Here is a 25,799-nt window from a genome sequence, read left to right as displayed (position 1 = left end):
CTCGGTAATACTCACGTGATGTTCTAGCCACAGCAACGTGACCCTTATCACATGACCAAGTCTCACGTGTTAAGGGTCATGTCCCAAAGAGGCCAGGCTAAGCCCAAAGCGGGACAAGTGCGCGTCGTTGCAGCCGGAAAGCCGCGCGGAGCCGCTGGGCCCCGTCCAAAGTGGAAAGCCGACCTGAAACCGGCGGTCCCTGAGCTTCTTCACTTCCCGCTTGCTTAAACTGCTTCGCTGGTCATGATTTGAGTGAGTGCTCTTTGTGGTCGTCAACCTCACCCCCGAGTCGCTCCTTGAACTCCCCCCTTCCCTCCCCTCCCCCTTCGCCCGATCAGTCACTGTCGCTACATACTCTTCACTACTGGCTCCGTGCCCCGAGCCTCACTCGAGTCACTCCGACCTCCTTCTCGGTCTTCCTCTGGTGCTGAATTACCGGCGCCGCCGTCTCCTCAATGGAATATGGGTGTCGATCAACATGCTCAATTGGATCGCTTCAGTCTCTTTCTGCCCTTCCCCTATCGCGTGGCGGTGATACTGCTGGCTGGTATGCTACCCCCTTGGATGATCGCCCCTCCTCTAATCCCTGGCATTTCATCTTGGCTGACAGTTCGTTATCGATAGGTTTCTGGGGTTGGGGTGTTAATCTGCAGTACCTCCTAAAGGCCAATATTGTGGGTGGATGCCCCTCCTCTGCCCTCCTCTTCCTCCTCCATCCTCCCACTGTCTCCTGTCTATAGTTCTATACTTTGGCTGACTATCATTCTCTTAGGATGTTCCTGCCCTTATTAAATACCCTGCCCGACAGTCCTCCAGTCAACGCCCGCATTATGCCTCGACATACCAGCTGTCCACTCTCCTGACCATCCCGCTCGTCGTCTCCCTCCTGATCTTCTGGCCCGCCACCCATGGCTCTGCAGAACGCGTCGAAGCAGTGGAATTCATTCCGCAGTCATACTTCTTCATAGGACTGTTCATCCTCATCTTACCCTTCCACCGAATCGCCCGCTCGGGCCGATATCGGTTCTTCATGACCCTGAAGCGCATCAGTCTTGGGGGCCTGGCGGAGGCGCAGGATGGCAAATTCGGGGATATTCTGCTGGCAGATGCTCTGACAAGTTATTCTAGAGTTCTTGCGGACTTGGTTGTTACCTTCTGCATGTTCTTTACCACGGACGTCTCTAGCACGTCCAAACCCACCCGCAAGTGTCGCACGAACGATTACGTCGTTCCCTTGATCATCGCTTTTCCCAGTATCATTCGACTTCGTCAATGTCTCATCGAATACTTGCGTGTGCGTCGGGCTGTCCAGCGTAACCAAGGCGCGGGCAGCCACGGTGGCCAGCACTTGGCTAACGCCCTGAAGTACGCCACCGCGTTTCCGGTTATCATACTGGCAGCCAAGTTGAAGAACTACAACCCTCTGGACTTCTACGGCTACAGTGAGATGAGCCTTTCGCGGCTTTTGTACGTTACCTAAACCTCTGTTTCCTGTCCTCTGCAAGAGGTTCTGTCTAACCGCGCGTTCTCCGTTACAGGTTCTTCTTCACATTCATCAACTCCGCGTACTCCTTTTACTGGGATATCACCAAGGATTGGGATTTGACCCTTTTTACTTCGGCACGCCGCAGCCACGAACACCCATATGGATTGCGCCGCCATCGATACTTCCCCAATCGACAGTACTACCTCGCGATCATCATTGATTTGGCCATCCGTTTCTCCTGGCTTTCCAGATACGTGCCCGGATTCGTTTGGATGAGTGAGACCGAGTTTGGAATTTTCATACTCATGTTCTCCGAGGTCGCCCGTCGGTGGATGTGGGTTTTTCTCCGCGTCGAGGCCGAGTGGAGTAAGTCATCCCAACCGTCTCACAAGCACGTTATCGTGGCACCTTCAACTGACTCGTGGCACCAACAACAGTCCGAAACAGTCGCGGTCCTGCCCCCGACGATATTCTCCTTGGCGAGTTCGGCGGTAAATTGGATGCAGACTGAATCCATGCAGCCTTGCCGCATCTCTTTTCTTGTCAAGGCTTCTCTTCTCACCCACTTCTCTATAGATTGACATGATTTTTGTGTATCCAACATTGTAGCCAGCATTCATCGTTATTGTGATTACGTATGTGAGGACAATTTTCTTCCTTCTGCCTCGTTCTCCTGCCTTTTCCCCCTCTTCTTGGCTTGGGTGGCGGCGTCTTGAGAGTCCTTGAGCCCCGTCCAGCCCTTTCACTTCAAAAATTGACTTGGTTTGGATTGGTTTGGCTCCGTTCCGACTATACACTTGTCTGTTTCATACACAACCCTATATTTTACTATCATCATTTTTCCTTTTCCCTTTTCATTTTATCTTATTGGGAGGCGGAGAGGCGTCTGTATCATATTATATATTGGGCAGGAATAAGGGAAGGGAGTGTTGCGGAGCAGTTCATTCATGTGTTGTTTCGTATACGCTAAAAACGTATAGTATAAATCGTCAGTCTGGTGTTCTTGTTTTTTTCATTTCTTCTATTTCCTATATTTTATACTTTTTCCTTTATCATCCTTCTCTTGGGGTTCTCTCATTCCTTTTGATGTAATACCTCCTTTTTTGTAATCATTGGGTAACAGTACTCGCCTTGGTACTATTTGGATGGGGGTAAGACTGCGGGTTGGTCAAAGTGCTGGATGGTACGATAATCGGGCTGTTGTGTGACAGTGTACTTCACTAGTAATACTAATGGTAACTATTGGTAAGAGGCATACATTTCTTTCTCTCTTGAGGGATACAGTAATAGCATGGACGCCAAATGGAAGGAAGAAAGAATAAAATATAAATAATAATAAAAAGGGTAGAGGGGTGGTGTAAAGAGCAGCTCAAGAACACAATGCAACTAGATAAATGCCGTTGATCTTCAGAAGCACTTAGCTAACATGATGCAAATGGAAATGAATATACAATACAGTAGTAGAAGGGTTAAACACAGTAAAGCATATAAGCAGGAAGAGAAATAATAATAGTAAGAGATCTGTATGCGTGGCGCGAGAATGGCGAAACTATACAACACAGCAAAGGAGATAATAGAAAAGAAAATATCGTTGCTCGTACAGCAGCATAGGTAGGTCACATCAATGTCTGTTCTGAGGCGTACTGGGGTTATCGAACAAATCTTCCAGGTATGCGCTTGGTGTCCGACCTTGAGGAGGGGAGGAAAGATTCACGCTGCTGGTAGAGGGGTCTTCTGCGCGAGACCGTCTGACACTGCGACGGGGCATCGTGTCCTGTTCGTTGGCTGCTGGAGATAGACCTGGTGATTCAGGAGGGCTAGGTGCCGATTTGGCCCTCGTATAGCCTTGCGTCTGAGGTCCCATGCCTGGTAGATCAGCCGCCGAGAAGCGTGCTTCGTGAGTCCGAGGAGGCGCTGCACTGCCGGTGTTGTAGTAGCCAGCCGGGAGATAGGCAGACCGCCTGTTACTGCTGCTGCTGCGGTGCATTCCGGCGGTGGGCGAGAAGAACAACGCGCTGTTGGAACTGGGGGTCTTGGTGGATGGGGACTTATGGTGTCGGTGGCTGTGGCGATGGTGATGCTGATGTCCTCCGCCACCCAGCTTCTCGAGGGTTACGCCTGGTCCGGAGGTCGACCTCCTGGAGCGAGATCTTCGCTTTTTGGTGCGAAGCAGTCCTTTGGTTTCGGATGAACGAACCATGGCGGCTTGTCGGACGGAGCGGTTGACTGACCAGGCTACGAGAGCGCGCCATGCCAAGATGGCGAATCCAATGGCACCAAGGACAGCCCCGACAACGATGAATAGAGTCCCCTCAGGGATCTTCGACTTCTGCATGTACGGTGCATCGGCAGTTGGTGGGACAGTGACGATGGGGTAGCCACTGGTTGAGGATGAAGAGGAGCTTGAGTCAGTTGACGTGGACGTAGCATCTGTCGTTGAGCTAGATGATGAGTCCGTCGTGGTTGCAGCTGAGGTGGTAGTACTGTCATCTGACGAAGTTGTCGTAGAGTCCGTGGTTGAAGAGGTGTCCGCCGTAGTGGCGGCAGTGGTGGTAGAGCCATCTGTTGTGGAATCTTGAGCGACTGAAACTTGCGCGACAAAGACAATGATAAACAATAGAAATAGTATGAATGATGAAGGCTGGCGGGCCCTTGCGAGGCCCACCGACAGGGCTACCATGGTTGATATAGACTCCCTGGTCTAGCAGATCGAGTGATAACGAGAGTTTGTAGAACCAGCAATGACCGGCGCAATTAGAGACAATACGAGAGATGCAAGTTCATAGTCAATAGGGATATGGGATCATCAGCAAAACAAAAACTGAACCGGATGTCTCTGGTCGTAGATTGATTGCATCGATAGCGGGTGTCTCCAGGCAGGCAGGCGGGACTAATCTCGGTCTCCACCCAAAACAGGAGGGTCAACAAGCAGTGGAAGTAGTCAAATGTAAGACAGCGATCGCCGAGGTAGGGCGGACAGCCAAACGAGGGACTACAGCGACAGCGGCTGTGCGGTTGATCCGTGTCTTGAGACGCCCCCAAAGCGAGCGAGGAGCATCAAGCGAGCGAGCAAAGACGAGGTCTTTTGACAAGCCAAGCGGTGGTTGCCCCGTGCCATCCTCGGCCGGCCTGAGGCTACCGCATCACGGCCCACGTGATACTCATTAGTTATTCTTAGCGGCGAGGAAAGTTCAGGCTATTGGGCCATTCCTCTGATTCCTAACTTTAATGTGAGACATTCCAGCATTGGTCATCAATCATGTTCGATAGTTAACTAACAAGTTAATTAGTTATCTACCTCGACTCCTAAGGGATATAGTGGGTGCTAATGTGCACTTGTACAATATGATAGATTTCACGAATAAGCAAACGCCGGTTCGCTGATATACAGCCTATTCATAATATAGCAAGTTATGCAAAATAAAAGAACCAATCCTAGTGACACGAATTCGAAAGAACAGAAAGGAGATCGGCTCATCACTGTTGCTTCTTCTGCACGGCGGTCGATGTGTCCTTCTCGAAGGCTGCATAGGGAACCTCCAAGCTCATAAGAGCAGACAAACCAACATAGAGAATCAGCAGGAAAACTAAGGTCGCAAGGATTCCCATCCAAATGCCTGTAAACAGTCAGGTTGTTGTCTTACAGTAGCTCGAGTTCGGGTCCACATACCTGGAGTGAAGAATTGATATTCCTGGAAAAGCGTCTTGTTGGACGAGGTTTGACTGTCATGAGACGAGTAATCGCGTTTGAGATCCATGTGAAGGGGATCCTGCTCCGATTGGTAGAAATCGGAACCGGTATCTTCAAGTTCCCTTGGGGAGGTGACATAGAGGATCGTGTAGCCCTTCGACTCCGGGAGTCGATCAATGACATTGAAGAGCAAGCCATCTGCAAAAAGAATAAGCATCTCTCCGGTAGTAGTATAGACGTTTGGAGCACCAACCGTTGCTCGAAAGCTGTTTCTTCCGCTCAGGTCCCAAAGGCAGGACAGGAAAGTCTACAACGATGATACGGGACTCCGCAACAATGTCGGCAGAGTAAGAATGAGCTAATCGTTTGCCGTCAGCTATGTCCTTCATCTACCCACCACCCATACACAAAGGAGTACCTACAGGAAGCGTCGATCACGATCGATTCAGCCCCGCACTCCTTCTCGAGCAGCTTCTGAACATCCTTTGCTTCTATCTCCCCCACAACCTCATTCACAATCATCTTTGACCGGATGTTCTTGTCCTTCCCCGTCATCTTTGCACCGAGGCGCGGTGCGGACTGGCGGGTAGCGAAGTCGGTGCTATGCACACCGGGCTGAGAAGCAATGACATAGTAGTCGGAAGGGCAGCCGCTCAGCCCCGTGGAAAGATCTTCTAAGACAGCGGGAGCAGTCCGGAGCTGTGCCGACGTGGAGGGAATCCTTCAGAAGCTGGTTAGCTAGACGTTCTATGGGAGTCCCGCAATCGAGCAAGTGTCACGCATACTGAGAGGTCGATGCAAGGAAAAAGGGAGAGGTGTCCCGGATTGCGTTCGCCGTCGTCGCTCCCAGAGCGAGCAGCGAAAAGGTTCCCAAACGCATGGTGGTGGAACAGGGAGGAGGGTTAGCTATCAGACGAGCGGACGGCTATCCAGAGAACCTCTCGGGAGGAATGAATGATGATGTTGGAGCCAGGCTGGTGGATTGGACGACGGCTCGGAGGCGGTCGAGCCAACCACCGGCACGGCTTAGCTCGACTTGTCCGCCGGCCGTGACGTTCTGGCAATGCGGCCGTTTTGGAAATTTTTCCTAGACTAAAAATCCCCGCCTCAGAGAACAACATCACTGCGTCCTATATTATAGACATTCCACTCGTATTGTCTTGCACATTGAATCATGGGTCCTGCGGCAAAACGAAGAAAGGTGGCTAGTAAAGTCGAAGAAGTTACCTTCGACGCTGCCGATCGCCAGGAGTTTCTCACAGGCTTTCGCAAGCGCAAACAACAACGCATTAAACATGCACAAGAAATAGCTGCGCAAAAGGCTCGTGAAATAAAGCGAGAGGAGCGCAAAAGGGTATGCCTATGCTCTGGCCTTTAGTCTGATTGATTGACCTGAGACTAATCTGGCTTGCGATCTAGATTCGCGAAGAGCGAACTGCAGAATTCCAGCGCGCTATCGAGGAACATAAAAAGCAACTCAAGAGACTGAAGGAAGAGGACAGTGATGAGGAAAACTCAAGTTCAGCAAGTGAGGAAGAGGGCGACCAGGAATGGGAAGGGTTCGAAGAACCACCAGCCGTGGATTACGAGGCCGAATATATAGACGAAGACAAGTATACGACGGTCACAGTGGAGGAAATGGATCCTTCCAAGGAGGGTCTACTGCGATCGGCAGGCAATGATTCGGACGAGGAGGAAGATGAGGAGCAGACGAAGACGACACCTGCTCCGGATACCAACGCAAACCCGGCAGGCGACAAGACGAAAAAGAAGACCAATACCAAGCCGAAGAAGAAGAAGAAGACGTTCCGCTACGAGACTAAAGAGGAACGCAAGCTTACGAGGATGAAGGAGCGCGCGTCGAAATCGAGGAAAGCACAGGCTCGACGAGACCGCTCATAATATCCAGTCCTATACAACACAGCATAGCACAGCACATTCACGAACCAGCATTCGGTTTGAGAATACAGAAGCCAGAAGGGGGGCGCTCCCAATTAAATATGCTCTATGTACCTTCACAATGACTAATATGGTAAACAATAAAGGATAAACAAGGTCACGGGGACGAGCGGAGAGACCGGTTGATGATGCGGATGAAGCCAGCTAGATGACACGACGAAAAAGATACAGCTAGAATCCGTCTCCCTGCAGACAGGACATATAGATCAGACTGTGATGTGCAGGGAAAAGAAAGCAAAGGTAAAAGTATATTGGAAGAAAAGGCTGAATCCAGCATCTTCTGGGCCTCTGCGCCATCTCCTCTCTAGACGTTGCTGATGGAGACCTCGAGGTCGTGCAGATCCTTCTGCAACTCGGCGTATTTCTTCGCCATCTCCTCATACTTGCTCTCCCACTGGTCACGGGACGCTTCGAGAGCCTGCACCTTGCGTTCGTAGTGGCCAGCCTTGACGTCGGTTTGGCGGAGCCTAGAGTACCAGCGTAGTCAGTACATGTGTTGTTCCGTTATGAAGTCATGAGAAAGGGGGTGGATGGAAAATGAACGTACTTCTCGTTGGTCTCCCGGAGGTTCCGGTCAGCCTCCTCGGCCTCTTCTTCCAGCAGTTGCAGACGGCGCTGGAGAGCCTCGTTCTGAGTATCGTGCTGAGCACTCTGGTTGGCAGAATCCTTGGCCTCCTTGAGAGAGGTCTCGAGCTTCTCGACCTCACCCTCCAGAAGCTGGTTCCGGTGGTTGAGGGATGTGATTTCCTGCTCCTTGGCGAGGTTCTCCTGCTCCAGCGTCTTCACCTTGCTCTTAAGCTCCTCAACCTTCTCCTGGGCCTCCTCGGCCTCGAGGCGGAGGTTGTTCATTCTCTAGATGCATGGTGGTCAGTTTTCGGGGATCTCCAATTTATTTACATATTTCTCCTTGTGGAAATGATAACAGATGGATCATCATGAGTGATGCGGTGGGAGAGGTAAGGGTTCATGTGGTGGTGCATGTGCATTTCCAGGCAGCTTAGAAGCTACCCCGCCAACAGGGGGAGGGGAAAGGGAAAGGAGACTCACTTCCTTGATCTTATCCATGTTGGGCAGTTATTTGCAACGAAAGTAACGGGAATATGTATGGTAGAATGTAGATGTTTTGATGGGATGTGTTTGCGGGACGGCTTTCGCTCAGCGATAAACCAGACAGTTGATGCAGTAGGGAAGCAAGTAGGCAAAAGGACAAATGGGTTTTGGGTTTAGGGAGAAAGGAAGAGAAGTGGAGGAGGGCCTTTCAGGTAAGGTTGACTTTCTTGCCTGGCCTGGCGGTCAGCCGCGACTAGTGGTTGGGCCCGATCCATTTTTGGTATGGTAGGGGGTGCCATCGCCCCCTGGATGGCAGTAGCCACTGCCACGATTATGTGTGGCTGATACTTTACCGTTCCGGTGTTAGTTACCGCGTTACTGCTGTAAGTTTGTCTCCACGGGCAACCGCCACGAAAACATCTCGGTTGCGTGACGCTGCATCTAGAACCATGTCGACAGGTCCGCTGCCCCTTCCTTCAGTGCTGACGCGCCGCTTCAAGCAACGTTAGCTCCGACTCGCCAATATAACCTACGCCAATCGACTCTTTACCGTTGAATGAACCGTGTAAATACATAACTGCCACCATGTTGGCTGTACGCGACCAAGAAAACCTGGTCCACTCTCACCAGACCGTTGCCGCGTCGAAACCACTCAACCAAGGCGTGAGACATTTGCAACCCAAGACTCCCGGCGCTCGACTACCAAAAACGCCATTTAAAGTGCCTTTGAAGAATGATGAGAACGATCCACTGGCCTTTGGGAAGAAAACCGTGAAGGGGGGTAAACAGAAGGATAATATCAACTTAAGCACCAAAAATGCCTTTGTCACTCCATCGGGTACGCAACTAAAACCCACGACCATGTCTACGTCGCCTGATTTGATCATTGCTATGTATGGGGCTAACATGCGTTGCAGCAGATCCTCGTCAGCGTGCCCCTCTTGGCATGAAGACGACAAATGCCAAAGCCAAGGGATTGCAGACGCCAGCGCCTCCTGGAGGGACGGTGAAGCCAGAGAGAACCATTAAAAGAGGTTCCACCCAGAGAGCGAAGAAATTCGCTCCCTTTATTGAGCCGAGCCAGCCGGAGGTCCAGGCGAAACCGGTAGAAGATGATGTCCCTGACATTGAGTATATGCCGCCCAAGCCCAAAGGTTAGTAGTACTTTTGCGGGGGGTTCGCATTTATCAAGGGGTCCGTGTCTCTGATTATATTGCAGATCTCCCTGATATCCCGGATGATATCACTTACGATACCACCTTCCCGCAATTCCAGCCGAAAAACCTCGCTCGAGGGCTGGAAAGCGTGTATGGTGATAACGAGGTTGGACCCGATGGGCTCACTAAGCGCGAGCGGAAATTCCAAGAAGACTCTGCGGCTTGCGACAGAATGGTTGAGGAAATTATTCGGAAGCAAGTTGAGAGCATTGGTTTCGAGGAAACGTACGAGACCGTTCCAACTGAGGAGCCGCCTGCGGCAGACGCTACGCAACGCCGAATCGAAACGCGCTCGCGAACGAGAGCAGCCAACAACAAGATGAAACAAACCAGTAATATCTCCACCGTTCGAGCTCGTGATGCCGCTGCTGCTCTGTCCGGAACACAGCGTTCTGTCTCCCGCACCAGACCCGCTGTTTCGGCCAAGCCTAGGGTTACTTCTGCCTTGTTCCCATCTAGGAAAACAAGAGCCCCGACTAATCCGTCGAGTATGCGGCAAACAGCCGCTGCTGCAACTTCCCAGACGACGGTTGGATATAGTAAGGGCCGGGAAGTGTCGTCCAAGTTACATGGCAGGACGGGCAGTCCAACCGAGCCGGAGACAGTCCCCAAAGGAATACTATCACCCGACACCTATCTGCAGCCCTGTGGAACTCCACCACTGATCCCCGACATGATCGGGCTAGACTTGGAGAATGCGGAGGAGGGGCTTCCAACATTTGACGAAGATGAGGAAGCTCAAAACTTCCAATTAACGCTGTGATGTGTGGTGTGTGAAAGACTAAGGTGAATACAGAGGTCTACTTCCGGCGTACCGTATGGGTTTCAATGGGTTTATTTGATTGGTAGTTGGGTGGTGTTTGGCTTCCCGGTCTAATTATTTTGTGTCTTGTGTCATTGCACCCGCCAGTGTTGAGTATCATTTTCTTTCCCTGACTGGCAAGAACGGCTATGGAACAAGAAACCCGGTGGTGTCAGCAAGACGGAGCACGGGGAATTGAAAGGGGGCGGCGTTATAGTTATGATGTATCTATGATGGGTTACCGGGTTATCCTATTATGACTTGACGAGTTCCACGGCAGACCCCGGCGTGGGGCTTGTCCCTATTTGAGCATGGAAAATGGGCTGTATGATTAATGGACACGTTATCCTCCTCCGGCGGTCTTTTAGAGCTAGAATATTCGTAATGGACCCTCCTGTAGTGGGTGTTACCGGCCCTCAAACAATGGTTCACTCTCAAGCTAACCGGTTGATGGCTCATTTGGCTCAGTTGGTTAAGGGGCACCTTCACTGCCAGGCCCATGACTAAGCCCACTGGACCAAGCAAAAGGGGCCACGCACCGCAGTTGGGTTTCAGATCCGAGGAAACGACCAAATGCCAACCTTGGATGGGGAAGTTGAGATCGGTTATAAAGATAGTAACTCGTTAGGAGGTGTCCTAGTCCCCGACCGCGGAACCTGAGAAGGTTGTGCTCCGTACCTGTTCTGGGTTGTCTTACAATTAGCCAAATAGAGAACCCTCGGGCTTGAATAATACCTTTGGCACTTTTCGCAGAGAGCCCCAATATAACTAACTGGTTAGTTATCTACGTACTAATTAACCAACTAATCTATGCGACGCTCACCGCTTGTCCCCGGCGAGACCCAGTTGGACCACTTCGTCTAGAATCATTCCTTGGAAACTTGTCAGGGAATCAGCACACCTTCTTCCAGCCTTACAGTAAAAGCTGCAGCTGCTGCAGGAGACCTTCTGTAGTTACGTTCACGTTATCATCCCACGTACGTATATCTAATGGCTGTACAAATCCTCGTAGCATCATTCTGTAAGTCATTAGACCAATTGAAAGCGTAGAGAACCCAAAAAACCCGCATGGCGAGAGAGAGGAGCTGCTCTTGTTCTTTCTTGTTAGGCGCAGTCTTCGGAACCCTGGCGGTTGATCAGTTGCTCAAGCAATAATCCACTCGCTCCCGCCTCACAAGCAATCCTCCTCTTCCCTCGTTTCTCCAATCCTCTCCTCTTCCCTTCTTCTTCTTCTTCTTCCTCCTCCCACCTCTTCCTCCTTCCTCTCCCTTCCCCTCTCCCCCTCCTCCCTCGACAATTCGTCGCCTCCCGCCATGACGAATATTCATCCCGAGTCCCCAGAGGACTTCGAGTTCATCGAAACTCCACCCGCCTCCTGCACCACTCCCGCCGACGATTGCGGTGTGCGGACTACCTCGGTGAGTTTGTAGCACATGGACAGCTCTTGACGAGCTTTTCCAAAGTCCTTAACACATAGTTCTCAAAGTGAAAATGATCAATTCGCAATGTCAGTAGGCTAACTTTCTCTCGTTTCTGCTAGTATCCGGCCATCAAAAATGCCCCCGTCCCCGCGGATTCTCAGGGAAGCGATAGCTTCTCCAACACCCTCCTCTTCGCTCTCCTCATCCTTGTCCCATGGTATCTTGCCCGCCAGATCGGTGGTGGTTTCTACACCACCATCTTCTTCGCCATCTTCACCACTGTCCCCATTCTGATGGGCTTCTGGTCCATTGCCTCTTCCATCTCTCCCCGCAAGAATGAAAAGGCCAAGTATGCCGGCCGTCCCGTCGAGTACTATTTGAACTTCCACAGCGAGCATGACCGTACTGCCTACCGCGGCAAGAGCAAGATCCCCATGGAGGTCTTCTACGAGAAGTACTTCAATGGCGAGGTGGACTTCAAGTGCGATGCCCTGGAGGCTCTGGAGTTCAGACACGACTGGGCCAACTTCCGCTTCACCATGGGTCTCTACAAGCACTTCCTCTTCGGTTTCATTCCGGAAATGCTGATGCACACCCGCTCTCAAGGTACGTGTCCAAATTCAGACTGCATTTGGCATTGTGAGCCAGTTCTGGTGCTGACTTCAAGCTACTTTGGCTAGATGAGGAGCAGGTTCGTGACCACTACGACCGCGGTGACGACTTCTACGCTTGGTTCTTGGGCCCCCGTATGATCTACACTTCCGGTATCATCAGCGACCCCAACAAGGAAGAGACTCTGGAGGAACTTCAGGACAACAAGCTGGCTGTGGTTTGCGAGAAGATCGGTGTCAAGCCCGGTGACACTCTCCTTGATCTCGGTTGTGGCTGGGGTACTCTGGCCAAGTATGCTTCGGTTCACTATGGTGCTCAGGTCACCGGTATCACCTTGGGTCGCAACCAGACTGCTTGGGGTAACAAGGGTCTCCGCAATGCTGGAGTTGAGGAATCTCAGAGCCGTATCTTGTGCCTTGACTACCGTGATGCTCCTCGGGTTGATGGCGGCTACAAGAAGATCACCTGTCTCGAGATGGCCGAGCACGTCGGTGTCCGCCACTTCACCTCCTTCCTCTCTCAGGTATACGATATGCTGGACGACGACGGTGTCTTCTTCCTGCAGATCGCTGGTCTGCGCAAGTCTTGGCAGTACGAGGATCTCATCTGGGGTCTGTTCATGAACAAATACATCTTCCCTGGTGCTGATGCTAGCACTCCCCTTGGCTTCGTTGTTGACCGACTGGAGGCTGCTGGATTCGAAATCAAGGGCATTGACACCGTTGGTGTTCACTACTCTGCTACTCTCTGGCGCTGGTACCGGAACTGGATGGGCAACCGTGACAAGGTTGAGGCCAAGTACGGCAAGAGATGGTTCAGAGTGAGTTATTCCATAACCCCGTTCAGCCTATAGAACGAGATGATGCTAACATGCGACTACCTTCCAGATCTGGGAATACTTCTTGGCTTACTCCACCATCACCTCCCGCCAGGGTGGTGCTACCTGCTGGCAGCTTACCCTCGTTAAGAACATCAACTCCACCCACCGTGTTGAAGGCATCCCCAACCAGTACGGTCTCAGCGGTGCCCGTGAGGCCGCCATTGCCCGCGCCGGCGGCGTTCTTCCCAAGGCTCACGTTCCCAACAAGGCTTAAATGTACCCCCACGGCCATAGCACGGGTCTAGTAGGCGTCTTGAAATAATCGACAGCCTTGAGATCCGGGTACTGTCCAATTAGTGGGCCTGTTCGGTTCCTATAACGTCTATTCCAGAAAACGGACTGGAAAGAATGCAATGTGGAAGTAATCATAGGAGGATGATAATGATATCTTCAATTTTTCTTATCTAAGGTATGCCCTGCATGAGAGGAGAGGGGGATTTCTTTTCTCATACGGAAATGGAAATGAACGACACATTACTTTATGTACAATGTTTCTGACCTATATACTACTTCTTTTCTCTTCCCAGGAAAGAGCTGTATGTAATTCATAGTAATCAGAATGAAATCATGTAATAATGAGAAATACCTAGTATGTGTTGTAAGTAGCATGTACCATGACAATAGGTCGGTTCGTGGGCGGAACATCCTTTATGCGGAGCAATGACAGGGAGGTGCCTCCCCAAGTTGTGCAACAAAGACACAAACCACCAAAGACATCGACAAGAGCGGAAACATCGGTTTTCCATAATGGAGGGCCTTGTCCCACTTGCTTCCGCCCCCGCAAGGACCCTCCCCGTTGACGTGCACAATGACTGCTCTGAAACCCCAGTCCGCTTCAACTGCCAATCCTGTGTGCGCAAGAAGATCAAGTGCAACCGCGCGGTGCCCAAATGTGCCAGCTGCATCAAGACCAAGCTCGAGTGTGTCTATCTGCCACGGCCGCCACGGCGCAAGAGGAAGCGTAGCCGGGGCGAGGATGAGGACGATGCACATGAACGCCTGGCACGTTACGAGCGCATCTTGCACGACCACAATCTCCTTCCAACAGCCGCTCCCTCGGTCACCAGCGGCAGAGACTCGGAGACCACAGCGAACAGCATACAGGCTCCGACTCCAGGGCTAGCGAACTCGCAGGGTGACGCCACGGCGGATAAAATGCGTTCCATCCATGGCAATTCTCGCTTTATTGACAATGTACTGCTCCTTGACGCCGGAGAGGGGGACCTATGTGAGTTGTCTGAGTCTGAGCAAGAAAACCATCACGAAGACGAGCCTGGACCCGACAAAGCCTCCCCGACTGGCCTTCTCGGTGCCCTCGCCGCGCATTCGATCTCAGACGCAGGCCTCGGCAGCACGATAGGCCTCACCGACCTCCACCCAAGCTATGAGCATGCGGCCAAGCTCTGGCATGCCTACGTGGAGAACGTCGAGCCTCTTTGCAAAGTCCTTCATGTTCCGACGGTTGCCAAGATGGTCGACACCGTCTCCAAGCACCCAGCGACTGCCTCCAAGAACGATGAATGCGTGCTGTTCGTCATCTATTATTTCGCTGTCTTCTCTATGTCGGACGACGAGTGTTTACGCGAACTCGACAATTCAAGAATCTACTTGATGTCGAAATACCGGACGGCCGTCATACAGGCATTAGTAAATGCGACTTGGCTCAAAACAACCGCGATGCCGGTCTTACAGGCCTACACACTTTTTCTTATTGCCCTGCGCACCCAGATCGAATCCCATACATTCTGGATCTTAACTGGGATTGCCATTCGCCTAGCCCAACGCATAGGACTGCACCGGGACGGCGAAAGCCTCGGGTTACCCCCATTTGAGGTCCAAATGCGTCGGCGGCTCTTTTGGCAACTGCTACCCCTGGACAGCTACGCGGGTCAAACATCCGGTACGGGTATATCCCTCTCCCCCGACAGCTGGGATACTAAGCAGCCGTTAAACATTAACGACGACCAGATCTTCCCTGGCATGACCGAGCCGCCTCGTGACCGACGAGGCGCATCGGAGATGATCTTTTGTTTGTCTCGGATGGAGCTGTCAAATTTCTACACTCGAACGGGGGTCAAGCTGAAGGAAAACATGGGTACCATCCAATTCCGGGATCCCGAGGATATCGAGCGGCTGATCGAGGAGGTGGAAGACCTCATCGAGACAAGGTTCTTACGGTACTGTGATATTCTGAACCCCTTACACTTTCTGACCACCGGCATTATGCGATCGGCCATCAGTGCCGTCCGGTTGCGCGCGCGGATGCCGCTGCTCAAGCAAGAAACTATCACCGACACCCAGCGGAGACACCTTTGCACCCTTGCCGAAAAGGTACTCGACACCAACAGTGCCATCTATAATAATCCCGCGACGCAGAAGTTTCGATGGCAGATGCAAGCGTTTTTCTTGTGGGACTCCCTCCTTTGTATTCTGAGAAGCATTGCGAAGGTTGGATTTTACTCGCCACCCGAGCTCGATGCTGCTTGGAAAAGGGTTTCAGAGGTCTACACGAATCACGGAGCTCTGGTCCAGGGCCGAAGAACCCTGTACGTTACGATTGCTAAGGTCACTCTGAAGACCTGGCTAATCAATCCGCCTCGTAATCCATCTCCCGAGCCTGCTTTCATCACCGCGTTGCGTGCTCAACGCGAATCCAAAGGTATCGACCAGCGGGATTGCAGCATCCTTTCTGCCGACCAAGCTACGGATGGGACCTTTCCTTTCCATGGCCTTTTCGACGACATGAGCAGGACCGACCCAGACATCAATAACGCCTTCAATCTCGATTCGTCCTCCGATTGGCTATTCTGGGACCAAATGTATGGAGAAGCCAATCTGAGCTGAGAGCAGGGAAGTCCTGCACGGGTTTTGTCTTTCAACGGGGCTGCCGGTCTTGATCCGTTCTTCGACCCGAGCGCGGGCGTACTTGAAGTTATTCAACCGAGCGAGCTGAAGCTTCATGGGGATGAAGTACGGGGCGAGGAACATCAGACCTCGCTCGCGGAAGAGGAATCTGAGCTGCGTATCGAAGGCAGTCTCAGCAAAGGTTTTCATCTGGTTACCTTCCGTGTCAGCGCGGCCCCAAGGAAGGGGTTAGGGAGAGACTCAAACCCATTCATGAACCTCGCCATTCTCCACACAGTTAAACGGTTCACTCCAGCCCAGGTCACTGATGACGTCGAAGCCTACCATCACAAACCATTTGGTCACATCAATTGGCTGGCCCGTCCGCGCAAAGTCGTCGACTTTGTGGATGAAGAGGTCGATATACTTGGTGACGAGGTGTTGCTGCTCTTGGAGACCCTTCTCGGAAAAGGCGTGATTCAGTAATCGCCGGAAACGAGCATGGTATGTTCCCGCAGAGTTCATGATACTTTGAGGGCCGTTCTTGCCCTGTGGCACACGCTTGGGATGGCGCGGCCACTGTGCCCGACCCGGCACTTTGGCAAAGATGTCATTCCACGCCGCGTTGTTGGTGAAACTGAGTTCGTTGGGGCCGATTCGCACAATCTCTCCGTACTTGGCGTGCACCTTCGCCGTCTGCTGAGGAAGGCGACCTGTCCATTGCCAGTAGTCCTGCCCCTGTATATTAGTGATAGCTGATAGCTAGCAAGGGAGGAACCGAAGGAGGGGAGGCCCGATCACCCATACCCATGGTATCTTGCTGAATTTACACAGCAACGGTCCTGGAACATTGGCCAGAGGATGGAAAGAAAATGTTATAAACGACACCACAAAGGTACCACACCACCCAAGTCCCAGCGAGAGCTCTCAGAACGAGAGCAGAATTCAAACTCTCCAAATAGCTGGTTAGAGCCATGACCCCGATAGGATGTGAGAGCGCTGGAGTCGATAATAGTTCCAGACAGGAGGAAAGATCGACAGATCACATAAGAAATGAGGTAGAAAACAATGTTGTCCTTGGAAAGTGAGGGTTTTTATCAGCTGGTCTCACCTACGCTTAACTTGAGATGATCGATTCTTTTATTTTTTATTTTTTTTCTTTGTTTGAGGGGTAAATTGCACTAGGCACTAAACCCTGAACGAAGACTCCTGTCTAGGATGTGGAACGAGTCTGGACTTTGTGGATTTTGTTACGCCAGCAGAATCCGGGCCACTGGTTCTCCAGCAACTCGTCATGGTGTCATCTACAACGCCAATTACTTTATATAAATTTTTCTTAGTCAAGTTCAATCTACAGTCATTCACTGCTACTATGACTCTAACTGCTCATTATAATAAATCTACAAGATTGGATGTCAAGTCAGCTACCAACCGATGCATTGTTTCCTTTTGCAGATATTATAGGCCTGGAAGAGTAGATGGATAGATAGATAGATGGTAATTATTGTTCATTTACATGACTCATACTTAGCGTACTGTACTGTGCTGTTGGGTTATGAATATAACCCTGAATCCTGACATTGCTCCAAATTGAGACGGGGGAGATATAAAATATACTACTTAAGAACTAGTCCCCTTACAGGGTTTTATAAATATTCTTCGGGGGTGAGGAGAGGAGCAAGGATACGTGTACCGTTTACACCCTGCAACATACCTTTCATCCATCTTAAGGACTCAGCTCGGGGCCTAGCCTGCTTGCTTGCTTGTGGAATACCCAGAGCATCATGGATATTACAATTTACCTATGCCCGGCACCGGAGTGATGGCCTGTCTCGGGCCCGATCCAGGGCTGCCTCCTATTGGACAACACATCGGTCCTTGGCAGGCAATCCGGGCCCGAAGCAAGATCTGGCTTTGTGATTGGTTGGAATACATACATATCACTCGAAGAGTAGGGCTGTTCGACAGGGACTATATAACATATAACGAAAAACACAGGTTGCTCCAGACAATTCAAAGTTACATCAATCTTCAACACAAAGATCAGCAATACGAAGGAAGGAAAGGAAAAAAAAAAACAAACAATATGAGTGAATCCAAGCATGATATTGAAGCAGGCCCCAAACCTCCTCCCAACGAGGCCAATCACGACAACAAAGATCCGAACCTCGTCACCTGGAATGGACTCGATGACCCCGAATGTCCCAAAAATTGGCCCAGGAGTCTGAAGTGGAAAAACACCTGGTCGATTTCGCTATTTGTCTTCATTTCGCCCGTGTCCTCCATGATTGCCCCGGCCATGGATGACCTCGCCCGATCGCTGGGGATGCACACCGAAATCGAGATCTACCTGTCGTTGAGTATCTTTATCCTCGCATATGCCATCGGCCCGATCTTTTTTGGTCCGGCGTCCGAGCTCTACGGTCGAGTGCTGTTACTGCAAATCAGCAACGTGTGGTATCTGGCCTGGAATTTGGGCTGCGGGTTCGCCCAGACCAAGGCCCAGCTCTTTGCTTTTCGCTTTCTCGCAGGGATTGGTGGTAGTGCACCGCTAGCTATTGGAGGAGGAGCCATCAGGTGAGTGTGTGCCCTCGCAAGATAAAAGATAAATAATAGAATAAACATTTTTGTACTCCGCAGAAGAGCTGACATCAACTGGCCGCAGCGATATGTGGTCCGCAGAAGAACGGGGTAAAGCCATGGGCGTCTATACTCTTGGACCCCTTTTAGGACCCGTCATCGGTCCAATCGCGGGCGGGTTTATTGCCGAGTATTCAACCTGGCGCTGGGTATTCTGGTCGACCTCGGCGGCGGCTGTCGCCGTGCAGGTCGTTGGGCTGGTGTGGTTGAAAGAATGCCACCCGGGCACGCTGCTACGAAAGCGCCGCGACATGCTGGCTCAAGAAACCGGCAATGAACATCTTCACACGGGGGAAGGGGAAGTCGAGACGCTAGCGTACAAGCTTCTGCATGCCCTGGTGCGGCCGGTGCGGATGTTCACGACCCAGCCGATTGTCCTCTGTATGGCGCTGTATATGGCCTACCTCTTCGGCGTCACGTATCTGATGTTTGCCACGTTTCCGGACATCTGGACCGACGTCTACCACGAGAGCTCCGGGATCGGCGGACTCAACTATCTCTCCATCGCGATTGGATCCTTCATCGGGCTGTTCTTCAATCTCAAGCTCGTGGATCGCATCTACCGGATGCTCAAAGCCAGGAACAATAATGTCGGCCAGCCCGAGTTTCGCATGCCGTCCTTGGCGGTGGGATCGATCATCAGCACCATAGGACTCTTCTGGTATGGCTGGAGCATTGGCCATACGCACTGGATCATGCCGAATATTGGCGCGCTGATCTACACCATGGGAACCATCTCCTGCCTCCAGGGAATGCAAACGTACATTGTCGACAGCTACCAAACCTACGCCGCCAGTGCCATGGCTGCCTGTGCGGTCCTGCGGAGTTTGTGCGGCTTTGGATTCCCCCTCTTTGCCCCTTATATGTACAATACCCTGGGTTATGGCTGGGGGACCAGTGTACTGGCCTTCATCGTCATGGTGTTCGGCTGGGGTGGGCCTTTCATTTTCTGGAAGTTTGGGCCCCAGCTACGTGCCATGTCTGGATACGCCTCTGGATAAAAATGAGGCTAGGGATTTTGAGAGCGCAGTGTAAGAGAACCGCAGCGATCGTGAGATTGATGAACTGGACTGAAGGAAAGGATGTCTGGGCGGGCGGGTTGTAACTACGGACATTTTGTATTATTATCATTATCATTATTATTAGTATTATAATTATTATTAGTATTATTATTATTATTAGCCAGCTGCCATAGAGAAATAGCCCCCCTCCCTATACCAAATATGAGACTACTTATGACTGAGTATGTTTGATGATTGGGCCCTCTGAATGATTCGCTCTTTTAAACCGAAAGGAACTAATATTTGCAGAATATCCGGGTCTATGTGAGCATACACACACACACACACATGTCTTCCTCGTGATAAATTTATACCTTCTAAGTAGAGGGCACCATAGAGGGTCTTTGCTGCCATTGTTGGCGCGATGGAAATCAGAAATAGTCCGACTGCAAAGAATGATATACGTCCGTTGTCAGCAGAACTTCGTTCCGCGCATGTACATCGTCCATTGGCATTGTCGCCAGGTTCCAGCTCTGATGTCCGCCGAGTTGCGGCTGAGCTACGATGAAAGATGCCGGGGGCATACCGGATTCGCTGAGTGGCAACCCGCTACTTAATTGGGGATCAATGGGATTGTGTCTCCCAGCAGCAGGTACCATGGGTACCATCAATGTGTCAGTGGCAGCAGAAACCTCGACAGCCTGGCTTGCATCGAACACAGTAGTGTCGCTCTCCTGAAGTAACGACGACGGCGACGACGACAATTTTTCCCGAATCTTGTTGATCATCTGTACTAGGTGTGCTGGAGCTGATTGGCAATCATGCGAGCTCAGAAGCTCTTCGTGCTGTCTATATGAAGCTTCAACCACTGGCCACGCCCTCCGAACAGTTTCCACATCACTGCAGGTATTACACTCCGCAATGGCGGTGGAAAGCGCGAGGCATGGGATTGTGATGTACCCGCGAAAGCCGCTCCCACGAGGATCGGTGCAGAGCAGCTGTGCCTTTTCGAGATTTTGCAGGGCCCATCGCAAGAGACTCAGATCGCCGTCGCCTCGCGGTGACGGCGGTGAAGCACTGCTGCCTGGTTTTAGGTTACATCGGAATGGCAATAGCTCGGAAAGACGGATCGCCGATACAATCGATTGGGTACTATGCCATGTGAACCAGGCATAGGGAGAGGACTCAGGATCACAGTAGTGTAGCAATGTGAACACTTGCTGTTGGACTTGTCGAGCCAGTTGATGTCTTTCTGCGGCAGTGCTGCAATCGGGTGAGCCAAAGTTGAGGGCTCGACCAGCGACTTGTACGTGATAGGTGACCAGAGCAAATGTCGTCTCCGTGAGCTGCTCCTGAGAACCGACTGCTGCATGCTCAGTAGTCACATCGAAGTCGGAGTCGTTGATATGTGCCACAGTTGGAATGGCACATGCTGCGTCACTGTGTGTGATCAGTGGCTCGGAGGATTGCGCAAAGGATACCCCTGAATGTCGACAAGGCAAACAGTGAGCCACAATCGCAGCCGCATCTGCTGTTGAAAGAACGACTCCCGAGCATTCGCTGGTTTCTTCGGCTCCTGGTCTAGTCCTATAGCTCTCGCGAGTCTGACGGCTAGGGCAACGAGTGCCCAGGCAGCGGTGTCCTTGTCTTCGGATCGTCTACCAATCTTCATTGGGATTTTTTTTGTTTTTAGTGATTCGTTGGAAGCAGAAGTGTGTGTGGCAACCCTTACAAGATACAACATGAAGGCCTGAAGGACCATCATATCTCTCGTGGTCAGCAAGCTAGCCTTCTCCGAAGCGCTTTCGCACATTCTGCGATGCACGGTCATGATGCTAGACTTGTTTTGTTGGAAGGTGGCCTGACATTGTGCTTCTGTCATCGTGTAGCTTGCAATATAACAAATTGCAGACGCCAGCGCTGTCACCGAATTGCTATCCTCGGGGATTCCCAGATATGTTGATGCCCCGTCTAGCATCCATCTGCTGAGGCTAGGCCTGTGTAGGATTTTGATAATTGGATCCACATTTTGAAGGTATAACTGACATAACTTGGTTGCTCCAAGCTTGTCCCGAGGCAGTGACATGAAGCTAGGGGACAGCGAATTACCGATGTTCAGCAGGCCGAGAGTGCCGAGTCCGTTGTTGTTGACGAGCTCCCTGTTCCGCAATGAGTCTGTCTTTACAGAAGGCCGCTCCAAGTCAGTTGCTTTCGGTGGGTCATGCACCTTGCGAGGGTTAAATATTGCTTCTGAATTGCCATGTTGTGTACGTGCCGTAGGTGTACCTACCTCATGGCTCGTAAGCCCAGTCCAGACATCATTACCAGATATATCCGGGCTTTGCCTGGCAAAACTTGTTGTTGTTGTTGTTGTTGTTGGCAGAGCGGGAGGCTGTTGCGTCTCTAAGCCTAGAGTCGTTTGGACTATCTGCATTGTCTCCCCTTCAGGGTTTTCGGGTTGCAACCTTTCTTGGACATCTGCATTCCTGCTTGTCGCATTGATCTTCACTCTGCCGGATCCTGCCTCTTGCAATAGGCTCTCGAGCCTCCGTATATGCTGCGATAGATCACCCACGATGGTTCCAAGATCATTCTTCGTCGAGGTTGTGGCGGATTGTATTTTCTGGCTTACTTGTGATACCTGGGGGGGAATTTTTAGAGGCCGTCGTATTAATGTTAATAAAAAATCGCTTACAAGCTCCTGCAGAGCCTTTCCCTCCACGATAGGCCCCAATCTACTTGCTTCACCCTCCGGAACAAAACTCTCCAGCTCATCAATGGGTGCATTTAATTCCCCATATCCGGCTGTTGATGCCGCCTTGGAATTGGTGAAACCCCCGTAGCGCTCATTGGCAGGAGACGATGTTCTGGACCGCGCAGGGCGTCCGTATCGCCCGCGAGGAAGCCGTGGACGATAAATGGGCATACACGCAACACCAGAGGACGTGCAATTAGAGCATGGGTCAAGCTTATTTGCGGTCTCGACACGAGACACAACTCAGCTGTGGGATGGGCCGATTCTTCGGCTCTTGGCTGGGAGAAGTGGCCATTGCCGGACGAGATGAGCGCTGCACAGTGGTTGTCTTTGACAGCAGACGCGGCATTCTCAAGGTCTGGATTTTTGACTTTTTGGGACGTTAATCTTCTTGAACAATGACAGTCAATCGCACTATTCGGCTCTGATAAGCAGAAGAGTGGGGGCCAAGTCAAACAACTGCATCCGGGACGCAGTCCTACATATATATACTGTACTATAACTACACTACTACTAGCATGGCCATGAATCGAGCCTTCCAATGGATAAACTGGGTCCAAATCCTACTACAAAAGTACATCTATCAAAGTCCAATTCGCAGATTTTGCAGTAGTGCTTACGGATCATATTATGGCTGTCCTAGGAGCTTGTGCCATTGGGGCGACTGGTTACTAGATCTCCCGCTGAGTAACTATCTGCCTGGTATGGCAAATGCGATTCGGCGCGTTCGTGACGCACCAGTATTATCCGGAGATGCAGCACCACTGTGGTCCCGCTCATTAATCGAGTCTGTGAGGCTATGATCCATGACTTATGACCTATATCGATCGGCCAATATTTCTCCGCGCCATGGGGGGCCCATGTAGGCTACTAACTAGGCACGATGATGCTTACATTCGTAGTGTTTGCTAATGAAAGGTGAATGTTCGGAAAGTGCTCACCCTTTCAGGGTATATCAACATGCGGATATTGCATGCAAGTGCTGCAGCACTGAACTGCCACACTCAATTAACGGGCGGCTTATAGTTATGGATACCTCATGTTATTCACTTGCTATTTACCAGCTTCACTAGAAGTCCGTTGACCTGAGAAGAAGCGAAAAATAATTGAAAAAAACCCATAGAGTTAGAAGACCCATGTTCCAAAGCAAAGCAACAGGGGAAAACAAAGACATTCATAGTAACAAGGCCTTCATGTATGTAGCTAACATCTGTGAATATCCTGGATATGTGGGTGACCAAAGCTCACCCTTTGTAGATCCTGACACGGTCCATGAACTTTTGTGTAAGCACAGAACAAGAGGCAAACATCGGAGAATACTAGCATGGTTCATGCATTCTTTCCATTGTTTCCCGTAATTTAGCTAGTTTATAGTTTGTAGCTATAAGATCTATCTCTCTCTCCCTCTTTCTTCTCTTCTCGCTCGTGTAGTCACAGAGGAGATGAATCATCCTTAGTTAGTAGTTCTATCCTCTTTAAATGTCAAATGTGGGTAACAGTTGCTGTCCTAGGTAATACCTTCTCCTAGATCCGATGCAATCTTTATCCATTTCCCCATGGCGTGTTGCCTAAGCGCTATCTGAACACGGCTAATACGTAGTAACTGTTATATCAGAACCCGTCCCCTTCCCTGAATCGCTGATTGGCTCCAAGTCAAAGATACCTTTACTAGGGATTTGAGCAGGGGAGAGGTTTAATGTCAGGATTGTTGGTACTTCTATAGTTCTAGACATATACTATACATGTGTATATATTTCTCACGCGCATAATTTTCCGGTGGGGGCCGGGGTGTTGTCCTATCAAGAGGAGGCTATACTGTTCCAAGCCTTCTGACCATTTATTCCCTCATTGGCGATTGGCTATACTAGAACGAAAACACTATCTTGATATGACTGATAGATGTGCCTCGATTTCACTAAACTATCACTTTTAGAAACCAGTCAAAAATATTGTAATACAATGTCTCGCCAACACTTTTCTTATTTTTTTTTTTTACTTTACAGACTAAATTTTTAGATAGTCATTACCAGTGCTAATCAGGTCCCTATACTCCCTGCACCACCACCCCCTCCCCGCCCGAAATATCTCAGGATTCTTTCATGAGTTGCCTACACAGTAGATATAACTGTAACACTAATTCCTATTTAGAAGATTGTAGAGTCCAACTGCTTACCAGCCACTGTCCTCCCCACGCCCGCTTTGCGCTACTAGTGAAGTGAAATGTCCAACTTTTCATGGCCTTGGCTATTGAAATAAGGCTGCACCACAGCTTTCAGCTTATTTTCTGTGTTTGATTAACTATCACGTTACACCTCAGAAATCCGGGCCTTTTTTTTTTTTTTTTTGCTCAAATATTTTCCCGTTTGCATCCCGATGGGTGGTCATGTCGGATTGCGCAGCACACTAGCATTAGTAGGGCCTTTTTCATGCATTGCAACATTCGTGGTTTTGTGGTGGAATATTGACAGGGACTGAGAAGTTACTAAAAGGGCTAGTAGCTTAGCCATTCATAGTATAGTCATCTATTTGAGAACCTTGGGAGGTTAGGTAGTAGGTCACTTTCCACGTTCTCAGCCTTGCATGCCACATCGGCAGCAGTTACCCTCTCACCTCAGTTAACTAACTAACTAGTAGTTGAATGGTTTATTTATTTATTTGCTTTTCTCTTCCTTCCTAGTTATACGAGGCGTCATCGCTTACGTGCATATGCATAGTATATATCCCTCCAGCACGGCAGGTTTTCCCCCTCATCAAGATTTAAGACTCTCTTAACAATCAATATGGCATAATAAACCATCTACATCTACATCATACTAGGAAGCGGGAAAAGTTACAACAATCTGGACCACATCCACAAGCGGAGTTGGATCATCCAATCTAATGCAACTAAGGACATTTTGTATTATTGTCTCTCCGGGTAGGTAGATAGATTCTTACTATTGAATATGTGTGTGTGTGTACACTGCAACGAAGTAAACTCGCGGGACTAAGTGGTTGGGTTAGGTTACCCAGTAACTACAAGTACACACTTTCAACAAGACCCTATCTAGTCAGTTAATTCTTATCTGGGGGGCGCCGCCGTAACTGACTACCAGACAGGGATCATCAGTCTTACACCGTTCCAACTTCCGTTGCCCCGACATTAATCCGAGTGAGTACAGCTACAGCCCCCCTCCCCCATCGCAAGAGGCCATTCAAGGAATTAGTTATACTGTTGGCTGGCATGGATGAATGGTTGGGGTTTGTGGCGGGCCAGCAGGTGTTTACTTAGTAGTATTAGTAGTAGGATGGTACCTAAGTGTTAACTACTTATTGTATCTTGTTATTGGTTTTTTTTTTTTTTTTCTTATCGCTGCATAGTGAATAACTGGTTAGTTACAAGGTGGAGGTGTCTACGACTACTAAGTACATTATAAATAAAGTACTCCGTATAATGAAGGG

The 25,799-nt window shown here is 50.4% G+C and overlaps 11 protein-coding genes across 11 annotated transcripts; 6 read left to right on the top strand and 5 right to left on the bottom strand.

Moving 5' to 3' along the window:
• Nucleotides 1-462: 462 nt before the first annotated feature.
• Nucleotides 463-1,997, top strand: ASPBRDRAFT_200708 (EXS domain-containing protein; the record flags this gene model as incomplete). The annotated part of the gene is made up of 5 exons (XM_067621470.1): nt 463-547; nt 625-674; nt 773-1,467; nt 1,539-1,852; nt 1,924-1,997. 5 exons carry the CDS (start codon nt 463-465, stop codon nt 1,995-1,997), a joined length of 1,218 nt encoding a protein of 405 aa, XP_067473958.1.
• Nucleotides 1,998-2,843: 846 nt separating this feature from the next.
• On the bottom strand, nt 2,844-4,523 carry ASPBRDRAFT_48656 (uncharacterized protein). The gene has a single exon (XM_067626133.1). The coding sequence runs from the start codon at nt 4,164-4,166 to the stop codon at nt 3,108-3,110; it is 1,059 nt and encodes a 352-aa protein (XP_067473957.1). The 5' UTR covers nt 4,167-4,523; the 3' UTR covers nt 2,844-3,107.
• Nucleotides 4,524-4,928: 405 nt separating this feature from the next.
• On the bottom strand, nt 4,929-6,156 carry ASPBRDRAFT_48655 (Ac45/VOA1 transmembrane domain-containing protein). Its single transcript, XM_067626132.1, has 5 exons — nt 5,963-6,156; nt 5,600-5,898; nt 5,431-5,535; nt 5,153-5,375; nt 4,929-5,099 (listed from the first exon to the last, which is right to left on the bottom strand). The coding sequence occupies exons 1-5, from the start codon at nt 6,055-6,057 to the stop codon at nt 4,964-4,966; spliced, it is 858 nt and encodes a 285-aa protein (XP_067473956.1). The 5' UTR covers nt 6,058-6,156; the 3' UTR covers nt 4,929-4,963.
• A 195-nt stretch (nt 6,157-6,351) lies between these two features.
• On the top strand, nt 6,352-7,079 carry ASPBRDRAFT_137452 (rRNA-processing protein RRP17; the record flags this gene model as incomplete). Its single annotated transcript, XM_067618897.1, has 2 exons — nt 6,352-6,531; nt 6,597-7,079. The coding sequence occupies 2 exons, from the start codon at nt 6,352-6,354 to the stop codon at nt 7,077-7,079; spliced, it is 663 nt and encodes a 220-aa protein (XP_067473955.1).
• Nucleotides 7,080-7,440: 361 nt separating this feature from the next.
• ASPBRDRAFT_34828 (tropomyosin) lies at nt 7,441-8,201 on the bottom strand (the record flags this gene model as incomplete). The annotated part of the gene is made up of 3 exons (XM_067623277.1): nt 7,441-7,603; nt 7,684-7,988; nt 8,184-8,201. The coding sequence occupies 3 exons, from the start codon at nt 8,199-8,201 to the stop codon at nt 7,441-7,443; spliced, it is 486 nt and encodes a 161-aa protein (XP_067473954.1).
• A 570-nt stretch (nt 8,202-8,771) lies between these two features.
• On the top strand, nt 8,772-10,166 carry ASPBRDRAFT_137247 (uncharacterized protein; the record flags this gene model as incomplete). The annotated part of the gene is made up of 3 exons (XM_067618874.1): nt 8,772-9,024; nt 9,104-9,340; nt 9,406-10,166. 3 exons carry the CDS (start codon nt 8,772-8,774, stop codon nt 10,164-10,166), a joined length of 1,251 nt encoding a protein of 416 aa, XP_067473953.1.
• A 1,352-nt stretch (nt 10,167-11,518) lies between these two features.
• ASPBRDRAFT_34826 (putative cyclopropane-fatty-acyl-phospholipid synthase) lies at nt 11,519-13,332 on the top strand (the record flags this gene model as incomplete). Its single annotated transcript, XM_067623276.1, has 4 exons — nt 11,519-11,623; nt 11,746-12,232; nt 12,307-13,058; nt 13,126-13,332. The coding sequence occupies 4 exons, from the start codon at nt 11,519-11,521 to the stop codon at nt 13,330-13,332; spliced, it is 1,551 nt and encodes a 516-aa protein (XP_067473952.1).
• A 483-nt stretch (nt 13,333-13,815) lies between these two features.
• Nucleotides 13,816-16,212, top strand: ASPBRDRAFT_363783 (putative C6 transcription factor). The gene has a single exon (XM_067623489.1). It carries the CDS (start codon nt 13,866-13,868, stop codon nt 15,960-15,962), a length of 2,097 nt encoding a protein of 698 aa, XP_067473951.1. The 5' UTR covers nt 13,816-13,865; the 3' UTR covers nt 15,963-16,212.
• Nucleotides 16,213-16,223: 11 nt separating this feature from the next.
• ASPBRDRAFT_200700 (putative sterigmatocystin biosynthesis cytochrome P450 monooxygenase) lies at nt 16,224-16,773 on the bottom strand (the record flags this gene model as incomplete). The annotated part of the gene is made up of 2 exons (XM_067621469.1): nt 16,224-16,694; nt 16,741-16,773. 2 exons carry the CDS (start codon nt 16,771-16,773, stop codon nt 16,224-16,226), a joined length of 504 nt encoding a protein of 167 aa, XP_067473950.1.
• Nucleotides 16,774-17,987: 1,214 nt separating this feature from the next.
• ASPBRDRAFT_188051 (MFS transporter) lies at nt 17,988-19,711 on the top strand. The gene is made up of 2 exons (XM_067620114.1): nt 17,988-18,539; nt 18,628-19,711. Exons 1-2 carry the CDS (start codon nt 18,049-18,051, stop codon nt 19,601-19,603), a joined length of 1,467 nt encoding a protein of 488 aa, XP_067473949.1. The 5' UTR covers nt 17,988-18,048; the 3' UTR covers nt 19,604-19,711.
• A 323-nt stretch (nt 19,712-20,034) lies between these two features.
• On the bottom strand, nt 20,035-22,707 carry ASPBRDRAFT_59496 (fungal specific transcription factor domain-containing protein; the record flags this gene model as incomplete). Its single annotated transcript, XM_067628065.1, has 5 exons — nt 20,035-21,043; nt 21,085-21,269; nt 21,312-22,244; nt 22,299-22,571; nt 22,597-22,707. 5 exons carry the CDS (start codon nt 22,705-22,707, stop codon nt 20,035-20,037), a joined length of 2,511 nt encoding a protein of 836 aa, XP_067473948.1.
• Between the last annotated feature and the right edge of the window lie 3,092 nt (nt 22,708-25,799).

The sequence above is a fragment of the Aspergillus brasiliensis genome, assembly GCF_001889945.1.
Source record: "Aspergillus brasiliensis CBS 101740 unplaced genomic scaffold ASPBRscaffold_19, whole genome shotgun sequence".
Lineage (NCBI taxonomy): Eukaryota > Fungi > Ascomycota > Eurotiomycetes > Eurotiales > Aspergillaceae > Aspergillus > Aspergillus brasiliensis.
The sequence above is the reverse complement of the archived record's forward strand: the minus strand, read 5'-3'. Positions and strand labels throughout refer to the sequence as shown.